At 43.9% G+C, this 15310-nt stretch overlaps 1 protein-coding gene across 1 annotated transcript in view; it reads right to left on the bottom strand.

Annotated features, from left to right (window-relative positions):
• Positions 1–15310, bottom strand: part of LOC115467072 (cytochrome P450 2K6-like) — an 84300-nt gene that overhangs the window by 25163 nt on the left and 43827 nt on the right. The window contains exon 5 of the mRNA XM_030198752.1: positions 2316–2489. Within this exon, the coding sequence (XP_030054612.1) occupies positions 2316–2489 (174 nt within the window). The remainder of the gene's footprint in view (positions 1–2315; positions 2490–15310) is intronic.

Here is a 15310-nt window from a genome sequence, read left to right as displayed (position 1 = left end):
ACCCATTCCATTCTGCTCATTATTTTATAGGCCTCTATCATATCTCCCCTCAACTGTCTCTTCTCCAAGCTGAAGATCCTTAGCTGCTTTAGCCTTTCCTCATAGGGAAGTTGTTCCATTCCCTTTATCATTTTCGTCACCCTTCTTTGTACTTTTTCTAATTCCACTAGATCAGACCAGAATTGCACACAATATTTGAGATGCAGTTGCACCCTGGAGCAATACAAAGGCATTATCACATTCTCGGTTTTCTTTTGCATTCTTTTCCTAATAATACCTAACATTCTATTTGCTTTCTTAGCCACCACTGCACACTGAGCAGAAGGTTTCAACGTATCATCAACGATGACAACTAGATCCTTTTCCTGGGCAGTGACTCCTAATGTGGAACCTTGAATCACATACCTATAGTTTGGGTTCCTCTTTCCCACATGCATCACTTTGCACTTGCTCACCTTAAATTTCATCTGCCATTTGCATGCCCAGTCTCGTAACGTTCTCTTTTAATTTTTCACAATCCTCTTGTGATTTAACAACTTTGAATAACTGTGTCATGAATGACTATGACCTGCACAGAGTGGCGCATGCAGCTCTGGCTGTCTTGTTGGGCAGACTGGATGGACCATGCAGGTCTTTATCTGCCATCATTTACTGTGTTACTGTATAACTATCATGTCTGCCCATGGTCCATGGGCACTCCATACTCCAGCAACAGCAAGATACCATTTATATGCTCCCACATGCATGATGGGGCTTTTTTACTATTTATTTATTTATTTGTTACATTTGTATCCAACATTTTCCCACCTATTTGCAGGCTCAATGTAGCTTACATAGTACCGTGAAGGCGTTTGCCAACTCCGGTAGAGAAACAAATACAAAGTGATGTTGTAGTCTAGTAAGGTTCATGTGTTACAGACGCATTGAGAATAGCAGAGAAGGAGAGTTATATAGTGTTCATTATGAGCTTTGGTTACATTGTGTTGCAGGGTTCAGGCACTTAAGTTGGGTCGGTAGGGTATGCCTTTTGAAACAGGTTGGTCTTTAGTGATTTCCGGAAGTTAAGATGATCGTACGTCATTTTCACAACTTTTGGTAATGCATTCCACAATTCTGTACTTTTGTAGGAGAAGCTGGCGGAAAGTGGTGGTAAGCCCAATATGGGCTTATTGTGCGCCAATTTGGGCACTGCTGGTGGTTCCAGCCCTAGCATGTACCATTTCCCACACTAGGGAAAATCAGCCACGATTTATTAGCACAATGGTACCCGGCAGTAATCAGGCAGCACTGTGTGCTACCTTGTTTCTGCTGGGTTAGCATGGGGGGCCCTTACCGCCACCTCAGTGGGTGGCAGTAAGTGCTTTCCCCACATGGCCATGCAGTAAGACCAATGTTACCGCATGGCCATGCCTTTTTTCAGCTTTTTTCCCTGCTGTAGTAAAAAGGGCCTCAATGCATGGCAAAAATGGCCCCTGCTGCTAGCGCAGGACCCTTTTTACCTCAGCTTTGCTAAAGGCCCCTATCTGCAGAGATTAATACAAAATGGAAATAGGAGTTGCACAATCACCCCCCCCCCCAAAAAAAGTGACAGAAATCAAAAAAATTCCACACCTAAAAACCTATGCATAATTATACCAAAATTTGGAAAGTTTTTTTAATAGTTGCAAGAGTTGCAAAGAGACCTTCTTAATAATACTGTAGATAAAACACGATGCTTATTTATTTATCAGGATTTATTTACCACCTTTTTGAAGGAATTCACTCAAGGCAGTGTACAGTAACATATACAAATGCAGCCATCAGTAAGAAACAAATGGTTCAATATTCAAAGGGACTTCATGCTTATCAAATTGAGGCTCATTTTCAAAGCACTTTGTACGTCTACGTGCTTTGAAAATGAGCACCTATCTGGGAATTTTCAGGTGGCCATATTATGCAGCCAAATTGCTCTTCATCCACACAAATGGCTTTGAAAATTGCCCTCCATTGGTTATAGATGGGGAAACAGGTTATAGATATATTACCCCATCAGTTCTAAGCCTCTTCATAAAAGTAAAAACCTGCAAATCTTGAACTTAAGTGAACTGCCTTATCATCATCATGTTGAACCAAATCCGTGTGTTTTAATGATGTTCCTAAATTGTATCTATTTATTACAAGCACTTGATATACTGTTGCAGATGTAGGTGACAACATTGGAGAGTGGAGAAGGCAGGCTAATATAGAGGGCCACAGAAATGGCTGGGGTGGGGGGGCAGAGGGATAAGAGAGAAGAAAAAGAAAATAGAAGTTTGTACAGGTCAATCATGAATTACCTCCTGCTGTCTGACAAGGAAAACATCAATGAGGCTTCTTTGGTCATTTGCATCCAATTTTTTAAGACGTTTTATGAACTTGTGTCTTATAAAGCTTTGCAACTCATTTATGTTTTTCTTTACTGTCTTGTGGCATCCAAGAATCAGTCCAAGTAAAGGGTATATGTTGTATAACTAGGAATAGAAAAACAAGGTACAAATATTAAAACAATGATTTATGTTAAGTACAAGAAATAATCAGTAATTAGATGCCTATAAAATACATTATCTGTAATACTTATAATCTAAACAGGGTTTGAATTGAGGGGCTAATTTTGAAAGACATTTTGGTTGGTAAACAGGTGCCATTTTCTCCATCTATACTTCTTCCCTTGGTACTCTGACCTTTTCCCATGTTTTTCAGTATCATCTTTACGCTGATGACTCCCAGATCTACCTCTCCACACCAGAAATCTCAGCCGAAATCCAGGCCAAAGTATCAGCCTGCCTGTCTGACATTGTTGCCTGGATGTCTCAGCGTCATCTGAAACTAAACATGACCAAGACTGAGCTTCTTATCTTTCCCCCTAAACCAACCTCTCCTCCTCCCCCATTCTCTGTTTCTGTGGATAACACTCTTATTCTTCCTGTCTCATCAGCTTGTAACCTTGGGGTCATCTTCGACTCCTTCCTCTCATTCTCTGCACATATTCAGCAGACTGCTAAAACCCGTCATTTCTTTCTCTATAATATCACCAAAATTCACCCTTTCCTTTCTGAGCACACTACCAGAACCCTCATCCACACTCTTATCACCTCTCGCTTAGACTATTGCAACTTGCTTCTCACAGGTCTCCCACTTATCCATCTCTCTCCTCTTCAATCTGTTCAAAATTCTGCTGCACAACTAATATTCCGTCAGTGTCATTATGCTCATACTAGCCCTCTCCTCAAGTCACTTCACTGGCTTCCTATCCATTTCTGCATACAGTTCAAACTCCTCTTATTGACCTATACGTTCATTCACTCTGCAGCTCCTCAGTACCTCTCCACTCTCATCTCTCCCTACATTCCTCCCCGGGAACTCCGTTCACTGGGTAAATCTCTCCTATCTGCACCCTTCTCCTCCACCGCTAACTCCAGACTCCGTTCCTTTTATCTTGCACCATATACCTGGAATAGACTTCATGAGCCGGTACATCAAGCTCCATCTCTGGCCTTCTTCAAATCTAAGCTAAAAGCCCAACTTTTGGATGCTGCTTTTAACTCCTAACCCTTATTCACTTGTTCAGAACCCTTATTTTATCATCCTCACTTTAATATTCCCTTATCTCTTGTTTGTCCTGTTTGTCTGTCTTAATTAGATTGTAAGCTCTGTCGAGCAGGGACTGTCTCTTCATGTTGAAGTGTACAGCGTTGTGTACGTCTAGTAGTGCTATAGAAATGATAAGTAGTAGTAAGTTAGTCCAATATGATTCTGTTCATTATGAATCTTGGGAGCAATTTTCTTATTTGAAAGAATTGACCACTTTTGTAAGGTTCTGTTTTTATCTTGAAGCACTACACTTATTTGCATATTATGCACATCTGCCAAACTTTAGGTCGTTCTATCACTTGTGTTGTTCACCCTATGTGGACTATTTTCATTTCCACAAAACTTTACATAAACGTGGATTTTACACTGAGAGGCTCCCACCTACATGAATCACCTTATTGACCTCCCAACCAGGAACAGTCTGACGTCTTCCCGTACTTACCTTAATTTACACCTCCCCAACTGCAAAGGTGTTAAGTACAAATCCTTCTATGCATCCAATTTTTCCTTTTCAGGTAGCCAGCTTTGGAATGCTCTACCAAAACCCATTTGTATCATTAATGGCCTTTTGTCCTTAAGAAAAGCACTGAAGACCCATCTCTTCAAGATATCCTACCCTAAAGATTCAACCTAACCAAAATCTGCCCACATGATTCTTATTGACGATTGTTATACATTGACCATGTTTCCCATTATCCTTATTGCTAACCCATATCCATTCCTCTCCTTCTTCCTATGCCTACCTCCCTAAGCTCATTTCCTTCTGCACCCAGTTCCACCCATGCTCAACTTACTTATCCGTCAACCCCGTTAATACTGCGTTTACTACAAATTGTATATTCTCTTATGACTTTGTAATTCTTTATACTGTTACTATGTAAGCCACATTGAGCCTGCCATGTGTGGGAAAGCGCTGGGTACAAATGTAATAAATAATAATAATAATAATAATAATTTTATTCATTCCCTCCCCATTTAAAAAAATAAAGCTTCACATAAATAGATATAAATGTGGACGTTTACTCATTTTTTAAGCATTTTCCTTATTTGTCTCAATCAGCTTCCACCTCCCAATTGAAATTTATTTTTTATGTTCTTCAGCTTTTATGTATATATGTGTTGGTATTGAAGGCTGAGATTGAAAGGACAGAGGATATTATCAGTCTGTATTGCCAATATTGACGGTAAACTCATATTTACCACAGTTTTACACTATTTATTATTGTCTGCTAATTCATCACACATTTACTAAAGCTTTTTTAAGATACCACTTTATTTTGTATCCAATTCATAGTCATAAATTTTTAATTTTAGGGGGTTGTTTACTAAAGCTTAGCTCGAGTTATCTGCAGAAGGCTGAGATTGAAAGGACAGAGGATATTATCAGTCTGTATTGCCAATATTGATGGTAAACTCATATTTACCACAGTTTTACACTATTTATTATTGTCTGCTAATTCATCACACATTTACCTCTGACCCAGGTGTTCCACTGAAATATAGTCCATGTCGGGTTCCTCAATAAAGTATTGTATACCAACCCACTTTTTTTTTTTGCCTGGCTTGCTTTCCTGTGCTTCAGAAGCCTTCTCTTTTGTGGTCATATAGGTCTAAGCATAACCCTAAACCCCCAATATGCTTCTACAAGTATGTTTCTCATGGGTTGCATGTCCCTGCAGCAGACAGCACCATCTCATAATGCACACAGCTCTGGCACATATAGTACCGACCAACCCCATGGATCTGGGGGATATCCCAGCAGCTGGTCTGGTCTGTCTGTATATATAGAGAGATCATGAAGGTATGCTAAGGAAAGTGTTGCACACACATCTGCAGCATCACTGGAATAAAGCTTGTGCCATTTCCTTCCTATGTTACAGAATCTTTGGCATCACCAGAGATATAGAGTGCTCAAGAGCTATTACAGGGCCATCCAGAGAATCAACTCCTTCTTTCTGGTGTGCAATTGGCATTGGAAGCAACTGTGGAGATGTATATCCCCCTCAGCCTCTCTCCCCACTACCTATGTCAGGTGTGCCACACCACCTGCCCTCACCTCAGGTAGCTGCTTTATCTACATCCAAACTGTGATATGGTGGACAGTCATGATGTCAACTACCTCTTCCTGCCTGAGGTCAGGGTCACAAGCTACATCACCCTGGGCCCTGTTTACTAAGGTGCGCTACTGTTTTTAGCTTGCCCTAAGAATTAGCACATGCTAACCGTGTAAGCACCTATAAGAATACTAATGTTAGCGCATCTCTAACGCGGCTTAGTAAACAGGGCCCTCTAAGATATTAAAATGTGCATGACCACCTCTGGGATTGCTTGCTACACAGGGGATGATGCCAGCTTCACACAATGGTCATGAACCACTAAGTAGCTAATTATGTCCCCCATGTAGCATACATATGATCATAAGCTATCCCACATACACCATCCACGTCAGTAGTCCACTAAAAGCTCAGCACGGCTACAGAATATTTATTTCCATGCAAGTGTTAATCATATCCTTATCTTTCAAATATTGTACGATATGGCACCACCATATATGCAGCAATAGGGGAGCTTCCTTTATGAAATTCAGCCCCGGTGGTTAGAGACTTCTTACTTCTCCGCTTTCCTAGTTGTAGGAAGGTAATCTATAAATCATTTCTTATAGCGGGATTCACCTATCAGGGCACCAAGTTATGGAACTGTCTTCCAAAACTAATCAGATGCAAGAACAAGTACTTTAAGTACTTGGGGGTCCTTTTACTAAGGTGCGACGAAAAGTGACCTGCGCTGGTGTAGATGTGTGCATTGGACACGCGTGGGCCCAATTTTCAGCACATCTGCAAAAAAGGTCTTTTTTGTTTTGGCCAAAAATGGATGTGCGGCAAAATAAAAATTGGTGCATTTCTATCTTGGGCCTGAGACCTTATCGCCACCTATTCACTTAGTGGTATGGTCTCACACATTAACCGGGTGGTAATCAGTGCGCGTAGAATGCCGATTACAGCCCGGTTAGTGTTATGTGCCAGAAAGTTTCTGGTGTGCGTAGTGGACACACGTAACAAATGAAATTACTGCCCAAGCCACGTAGTAGCCAGGCGGTAGTTCTGAATTGGTGCACGTTGGGCACGCCTAGGCACCTATGCGTCTTAGCAAAAGGGCCCCTCAAGCATTTCTAAAAATGAACTTTCCAATTAATGTTCTATTCTATATATTGTAAGCCACTTTGAACTCGATTATGTTTGGGTAATGTGGGATATAAATGTCTAACAAATAAAATAAAAAATATGTCAAAGAACATCAGACATCAGTGGTGACTCATTTCACATGAGCTACACAGGCTCATAATTCACCTGTTTCATTATTGGTCTGAAACAATTTTGAAATTTTTATATATCCACTCTTATGTGGATATTTAGAGTGATTTTATTGTATGTTTCTTTAAAAGACCAACATTGAAGCAGTTTATGCAAAACATGGCCCATGTCTGCTATGGGATCCTTTGCTTACCAGTTTGATGGCTGAGATTAAGATAAGTGAATGTGATACAGTTTTGAATTTCATTATCATTAAATAAGTTTGGAACATAAGAGTGGATATATATAAAAATGTCAAAATTGTTTCAGACCGATAATGAAAAAGGTGAATTATGAGCCTGTGCAGCTTACGTGAAACGAGTCACCACTGATGTTCTTTGATAAATTTTTTTATTTTATATGTTAGACATTTATTTCCCACATTATCCCAAACATAATCAAGTTCAATGTGGCTTACAAGTCACCACCGATGTCTGATGTTCCATTCAATGTGGAAATTAAAAAGAGTAAAACCTTTCTTCCCAAGGGCCGTATTCCGCAACCTGGTACAATCAATGGTACTCAGCCATCTAGATTACTGCAATGCACTCTACGCTGGCTGTAAAGAGCAAATAATCAAGAAACTTCAAACAGCTCAGAACACTGCAGCTAGACTCATATTCGGTAAAACAAAATATGAAAGTGCTAAACCCCTGTGAGAAAAGCTACACTGGCTCCCACTCAAAGAACGGATCACATTCAAAATATGCACCCTAGTTCACAAAATCATTCACGGAGATGCCCCAGCCTACTGATAGACTTACCACCCAGGAATGCTAAAAAATCATCCCGCACATTCCTTAATCTTCACTTCCCCAACTGTAAAGGTCTAAAATACAAACTAACGCATGCGTCAACCTTCTCCTACCTGAGCACACAATTCTGGAACGCGCTGCCGCGCAACTTAAAAATGATCTATGAACTAACTAACTTCCGCAAACTACTGAAGACACATCTCTTCAACAAGGCACACCACAAAGATCAACAAATATGAACTCCTAAACGTGTATCCAGAATTGCCTTATACTTGCTTGTTAAACTACCATCATGTTCTTAGCTATCATGTTACTCTAGATCCTTCTGTAATACTAAATGTATATTTTCTTTCATCTTTCCACTATTCATGATGTATTGTAAGCCACATTGAGCCTGCAAAGAGGTAGGAAAATGTGGGATACAAATGCAATAAATAAATAAATAAATAAATAAATAAATAAATAAATAAATAAATATATGATTAACACATTCATGGAAATAAATATTCTGTAGCAGTGCTGAGCTTTTAGTGGACTGTTCAGTACTCCCACTGACTTTTGGACCTTTAAAGTGTGAGTTATCCATCAGCTCCAATAGGCAATGATACCTTGCAAATGGGCATAATCTGTAAGGAGCAGGCTCTGGGAATGTGGCACAGCACTTGTAATAGTGGGATGGGGAGAAGAGAGGCATTATTCTCATGAGCCCCATATAGGACACATCCTCTCCTATATTTGAAATCACACTGCAACTGTCAGAAGTACATAGCTGGCCTTCACCACAGGTTCCTGGGACATAGGCTAGCAGTCTGGGGGCTTAGATCACAGAGATGTGTCATGTCCCCAAAGTAAACAAGAGTATTACGCTTCCAATCAGAGTCAGTGTTGATATTCTCAAATCTGCCATGCTGATGTACGTAGGCAGCATTGACTGACAGCAAAGGCATAACTGCAGGTCCCAGGGAGACACAGATCAGACCCCTATGGATGGTGGAATGGGCAGGGATGAGTCATAGGAAGGTAGAAATCTAGGACATCAGAACCAGGGCTGCACCCTCCAACCATGTTGCTGAAATGTGCCATGGACCCTATCCCCAAGATTAATCTGAGTTGTTTCCTCCCACAGCTAAGACGAAGGTGGAGGATAAAGAGGATGAGGAACAGGAGGAGAGCTCTTCTACAACAGACCAGAAACTGGAGGAGGAAGAGGAAGACGAGGACCTTGAGAGCTGAGGAGCTGCCTTGTCTCCCTCACACCTCCAAGCCCCAGGAAGGTTCCTATAGGTGCACCACAAATAACTGGGACCCTTCCACCACTGGAGCCTGTAAAGGAGGATGAAGAGGGAAAGGAGGAGAAGGGTGGAGAGTAGGAGGAGGGGTAGGGGTAGACATGGTCAGGGGAAGCTATGGGAACAATACTGCCACTATCCTAATACCACAAGGTCAAGCAGGGGAGCCTGGTGGACATCATCTGGATGGGCCAGACAGAAGACATACTGTGCCAGGTTTGTCCCTGCAGCTGATGTCCCCACTCTCGGAGCTCACAGCCCTTCATTCAGAGGTCCATTGTGCAGATCATGAGGCTCCTGAGCTAGGGTGGCTATGTGAAGTCCAGCGACAGTTCCAGTCCCTTCGTGTAAACTTGCTGTTTGACTTCACGCACATGCACTGCATCATGGTTTTCATGGTCACTACCATGGAAGAAAGAAAGGCCAAGATACATGCCCTCAAAGGTGCCATGAGACAGCTTGGGGCACATATCTCCAGCCCCCATCCCAGCCCCTACACCTATAACCCTAAGGGCACCTGTACTGCTGGATGTCACCTCCCCAAACATGCAGCAAGTCTGCAGGAAGTACAGCACAGCCTCCCCCCAATGGGAATGTGTGTAACCCCTATATCTCATGTTTATGATGCACAAAGTGGACCAATGTAAGTTCATATGTCAGATCTGACATATTATTTTATTTGCAAATGAGTGGTGGTTTCATATTTATATTGGAATGTGAACATACAAGTTCCATTGTCTGCACATAGACATTGTGTAGTCCCTTCACTTAAGTTTCCAAGTTTATTTACAATTTGATACACTGCCCAATTGGAAGACCTTCAACTTATAGAACAGATGTCTGCCATATCCTGGTGGTTCAGATAAACTCCTCCATTTATCCTCCTTTATACACCTACCCACCTGCTACCATTTTTTCCTCTCTAAACAGCTAAAACTATGTACAAAGCCTTAAAACCATGTTCCCCACATGCCTCTGCATCTTGGAGTGTTGAGAAATATGGAAGAACTTAAAAAGGGGTTGAAAACCTTTTTGTTTCAGCGTGCCTTTAGAGGTGAATAGTGAAGTCTGGAGCTTGTCTTTTAAATTTATGCTATGATTTGAATGTTTGTAAATGAGGATTTTAAGTGTTTATTGTGTTTGTCTTGACCTTGTACTTCATACTTTTATGTATGTTTTTAACTGTGATCCACCTAGAGTGGTAGATTGAGCGGAATACATATTTTACAATAAAATAACTCCTCTCCAAACAGATACAATTATGTACAAACGCTTAAAATCATCCTCCCCCACTTGCATCACTACAACCTCTCTCCAACAGATAAAGTTATGTACAGATGGTTAAAGACATCTTCCAAACTATTCCCATGCTTCCTCCAAACAATAACCCAACATTATGAAGACATTGCCAAGTCATCTTGTACTGTAATCAGATGTCATTCCAGAGATCTTCTGCTACAATCCCTGGTGTGTGGTCTGACTAGCATAGAAAATATGGACACGAGGAGCATTAATGGTAAAACATATACATATTATCTAGATTGTAAGCTCTTTGAACAGGGACTGTCTTCTGTGTATGGTGTACAGCACTGCGTATGCTTTGTAGTGCTATAGAAATGATAAGTAGATAGATAGATACAGTGGTGTTCCTAGGGGGGCTGACACCCAGGGCGGATTGCCGATGCGCCCCGCCCCCCGGGTGCAGCGCCCGCCCCGGATGCAGCGCAACCCCCCCAGCGAAAGGACACCCCCCCGTGAAAGAACCCCCCCCGAGTGCACGCCGCTGGGGGGGTGCCACGCGCGCCTGTCCTCCGTTCGTTCCATGCTTCTTCTCTGCCCCGGAACAGGAAGTAACCTGTTACGGGGCACAGAAGAAGCATAGAACGAACGGAGGACAGGCGCGCATGGCACCCCCCCCAGCGGCGTGCACCCGGGGCGGACCGCACCCACCGCCCCCCCTAGGAACGCCACTGAATAGATAGATAGATAGATAGATAACCCTTTATGCCTCTACTACAGTTCTGGACAAAGCCTGCGGTTTAAAAAAGTATTTTCCTCTTGGCTGCTTTCTAAAAAGGGTTTGAAAACCTTTTTGTTTCAGCATGCCTTTAGAGGTGAATAGTGAAGTCTGGAGTTTGTCTTTTAGATTTAAGCTGTGATTCCAGTGTTTGTAACCGAGGATTTTAAGTTTTCGTTATATTCCTGGTAACAGTTATCTATCAGGGTGCACAACCCACAGACCCTGACACTGAGGAAAGAGGAGTCATTGTGAATTGCCTCTGCTACTAGGTCTGGGGGAATGCTTTGCAGTCAGCGGTATGTGTGAGAAGGGCTGTGAGGAACTGTGTGATGCACTGGGAGATGGCTGACTGGCTGAGGCCTGTGATGACTGCCAGATCAGTTTGCAAACTTCCAGTAGCGAGAAAGGCTATTGCAAAGGTGACTGACATGTATGGGCTCAGGTTGGTCTCTGTGAGTGGTGCTGCTGAATGGCTCCTTTGTCAAGGTGGAAATGTCCTATGCACTGCTCCCCAGTGAGGTCAAGAAACTGTGCCTGGGGCCTATATATCCTATAGTAAGTATGTGACCTGTTTGTCCTCCTCTCTACCTGCTGTGCCTCATGTAGCATGACCTCCATAGCTCATAGGTTCTGGCAGCTTATGGTCAACAACTCCCACCATCAACACTCTGAGTGCTCCTTACCACAAACACCCAGACTAACACATGGAGGGGCATAATCGAACGGAAACGCCTATCTCCATGGGCGTTTATCTCCAAGAACGGGTCCGTGAAGGGGCGGGCCGAACCGTATTTTCGAAAAAATGAACGTTTTTCAGCTGGGCGTTTGTTTTTTTTAGCTATAATGGAAACTAAAAACGCCCAGCTCAAAAACGTCCTAATCCAAGCCATTTGGTCGTGGGAGGGGCCAGGATTCATAGTACACTGGCCCCCCTGATATGCCAGGACACCAACTGGGCACCCTAGGTCAGTGCGGTGGACTTCAGACAACGCTCCCACATGCATAGCTCCCTTACCACGGTTGGTGAGCTCCCAACCCCCCCTCCAAAAAAACCCCCACTACCCACAAATGTACAACACTACCATAGCTCTTAGGGGTGAAGGGGGCACCTACATGTGGGTACAGTGGGTTTTGGAGGCCTCCCATTTACCAGTACAAGTGTTACAGGTGGGGGGGGGGATGGGCCTGGGGCCACCTGGCTGAAGTGCACTGCGATACTCACTAAAAGTGCTCCAGGGACCTGCATACACGCAGGCCTCTAGGACTTGTTACTGCTGTATAACATTGGCACACCAGTTTACACCTGAAGACTAATCTCTCTGAAAATGTCCTTTATTGGAATAAGCATGCTTACTCACAGGTAACTGCAGATCAGAGGTTGTGCCCCACTGGCAACGAGTCTCCCTGGTACTGAGATTAGCAGTAGGTCAGAGCTGGCAGAATGGTGTACAATGCCCTCTTTCAGCCACATTCAAGGTAAGAACTAAGTTCTCTAACATGGCTAACATATGGAAGGGATCTAAAACTGCCTTACAAAAATGGCCACTACCTCATGGACTACCGGAAACAAAGCTGGATACACTCTGACCCAGTAGGCAGGGGGAAAAGCACCATGGGAGAAAAGCCTACCAACTACCAACATCGTGAGACTGTAACACAAGCTAATGAAATCACGGAGCCCAATACCCTACATCCACCACAATGCAATGCTGATGTGACCCTGTAGTGCACCCGAGAGCCACATCTGACCCAGAGAAAGGCTGTGACAGGATCGAACATATTCTGCTGTCATGGAGGTGGGTACGGCATTTGAGGCTGGCATAGAGGCTGGAAAAAAAGTTTTTAAAGTGGGGTTTTTTTGGTGGGAGGGGGTTAGTGACCACTGGGGGAGTCCGGGGAGGTCATCCTCGATTCCCTCCAGGGGTCATCTGGACAGTTGGGACACTTTTTTGGGACTTGTTCATGAAAAAAAAGGTCCAAAAAAAGTGACCCAAAATCACGGTAAAAATGCCTTTTTTTTCGATTATCAGCTAAAGACGCCCATCTCTCCTCGGCTGATAACCACGCCCCAGTCCCGCCTCCACCACTCCTCCGACACGGCCCGTCAACTTTATTCGTTTCCGTGATGGAGTGCAGTTGGAAACACCCAAAATCGGCTTTCGATTATACCGATTTGGGCGCCTTTGCGAGAAAAACGCCCATCTCCCGATTTGGGTCGAAATATAGGCGTTTTTCTCTTTCGATTATAAGCTGGATAGTGCAACAGTGTAGACACTGACAGTCAACAGGTCAACACTCATAGTCACCACCTCACTTGCACACACATGCAGGCACAGACACATAGTGCACATGGGGTTAGGGACAGAGAGGCAGTGGGGAAGAAGCAGACAGAGATTCATTTGGGGCAGGGTCAAGGATGGATGTTGAGGATGCTCACAAGTGGGTATGGGTAAAGAGGCTTGAGGGGGCAGGCAGGGCACAGGGGTAAGAGATCGGCTCCAAATGGATTTGGCAAATTATCTGAGTGGCATTCTCTTGAACCAGCTTTCCTCCAGTCAACACAAATGCAAGTAGTCACAAACACATGCTGCAGAGACACTTATTTGCCCTTTATAGCAGGTGTAAGTCCCAACATTTATCTTGTATTCCCTGTATATCGACATGCTACTCAGAATCACTGATAGACATCAGAATCAATGACACCACCATCCCCACCCCCACCCAAAATGCCCCTGAAAGCCTATGGTCATTTTCAATGTTTTTGCTGCATCCTCGTTGCTTCTGGCTTGTTTTAAATTGTAGTTGAGATGTTCTGGAGTTTTGAAAATCAATATGCCAGGATATCCATAGTGTTAGTGGAGTGCAACTAAGACAACTGTCCCCTGGCTAGAGAGAGCTCTAAGCCTGCTGGAAGCTGAAGAATGCATGGCCTGGTATTGGGCTTTGGGCGGGAAAAAAGATATGCCAGGATATTTATGTTTATCCACTCCTACCCTAGCTGAGATAATATTTAATCATCTCTCTGACCTTATCTGCACCTTTCTTTAAATTAATCATTTTACCTTCTAGCCAGTGGTGTGCTGGTAAATTTTTAACAACAGGCTCTCTCCCCGGTCCACCTCGGCGCCCCCCCCCCCATCCACCACTGCGCCCCCCCCCATCCACCTCTGCGCCCCCCCTAAAATTGCAGAGCTGGCTATAGCCGGGGGGGGGGGGGGGGGCAATGCATTACTCTCTCCAGGAAAAAAAAATTAAATGATCCCAGGTTCCAATCTAATTCATGTTTAATATGGGATAAAATGCCATAAATAAGTAAATAAATATAAACTTTTAACGTTCAGCACCTGATTCTCAAAGTGGACATATTCCAAACACTATAATGAAAATAAAATTATTTTTTTCTACCTTTGTTGTCTGGTGACTTTGTTTCTCTGATCATGCTGGCCCAGTATCTGATTCTGCTGCTATATGTCCTCTTAACTCCGTTTCCAGGGCTTCCTTTCCATTTATTTCTTTTCTTTCCTCCTTTCTTCTTCATTTCTGGTCCTCCACAGACTTGACTGTACAGTGGACCCAGCTTCTGCCTATTTTCTCCATCCATGTGCAGTTTCTCTCCTCACTTCCTTTTCCCTCATCTAATCTCCTTCCTCTATCTTCCCTCCATGTCCAGCATTTCTTCTCTCTTCCTTCCCTCCATCCATGTCCAGAATTTCTCTTGCCCTTTCTTCCATCCATGTCCTGAAACTCTCCTCTCTCCCCTGCCCCTCTCTACCCATCCATGCCCAGCATTTCTCTCCCCTGCCCCCCTCTACTCATCCATGCCCAGCAATTCTCTCCCCTGCCCCCCTCTACCCATCCATGCCCAGTAATTCTCTCCCCTGCCCATCCATACCCAGCAATTCTCTCCCCTGCCCCCCTGCCCATCCATGCCCAGCATTTCTCTCCCCTGCCCCCCTCTGCCCATCCATGCTCAGCAATTCTCTCCCCTGCCCCCCTCTACCCATCCATGCCCAGCAATTCTCTCCCCTGCCCCCTCTGCCCTTCCATGCCCAGCAATTCTCTCCCCTGCCCCACTCTACTCATCCATGCCCAGCAATTTTCTCCCCTGCCCCCCTCTACTCATCCATGCCCAGCATTTCTTTCCCCTGCCCCCCTCTGCCCATCCATGCCCATCCATTCTCTCCCCTGCCTCCTCTGCCCATCCATGCCCAGCAATTCTCTCCCCTGCCCCACTCTACTCATCCATGCCCAGCAATTTTCTCCCCTGCCCCCCTCTACTCATCCATG

This window comes from Microcaecilia unicolor, chromosome 3, assembly GCF_901765095.1.
Source record: "Microcaecilia unicolor chromosome 3, aMicUni1.1, whole genome shotgun sequence".
In the NCBI taxonomy this organism is placed as follows: Eukaryota; Metazoa; Chordata; class Amphibia; order Gymnophiona; family Siphonopidae; genus Microcaecilia; species Microcaecilia unicolor.
This window is presented reverse-complemented; position numbering and strand designations above follow the sequence as displayed.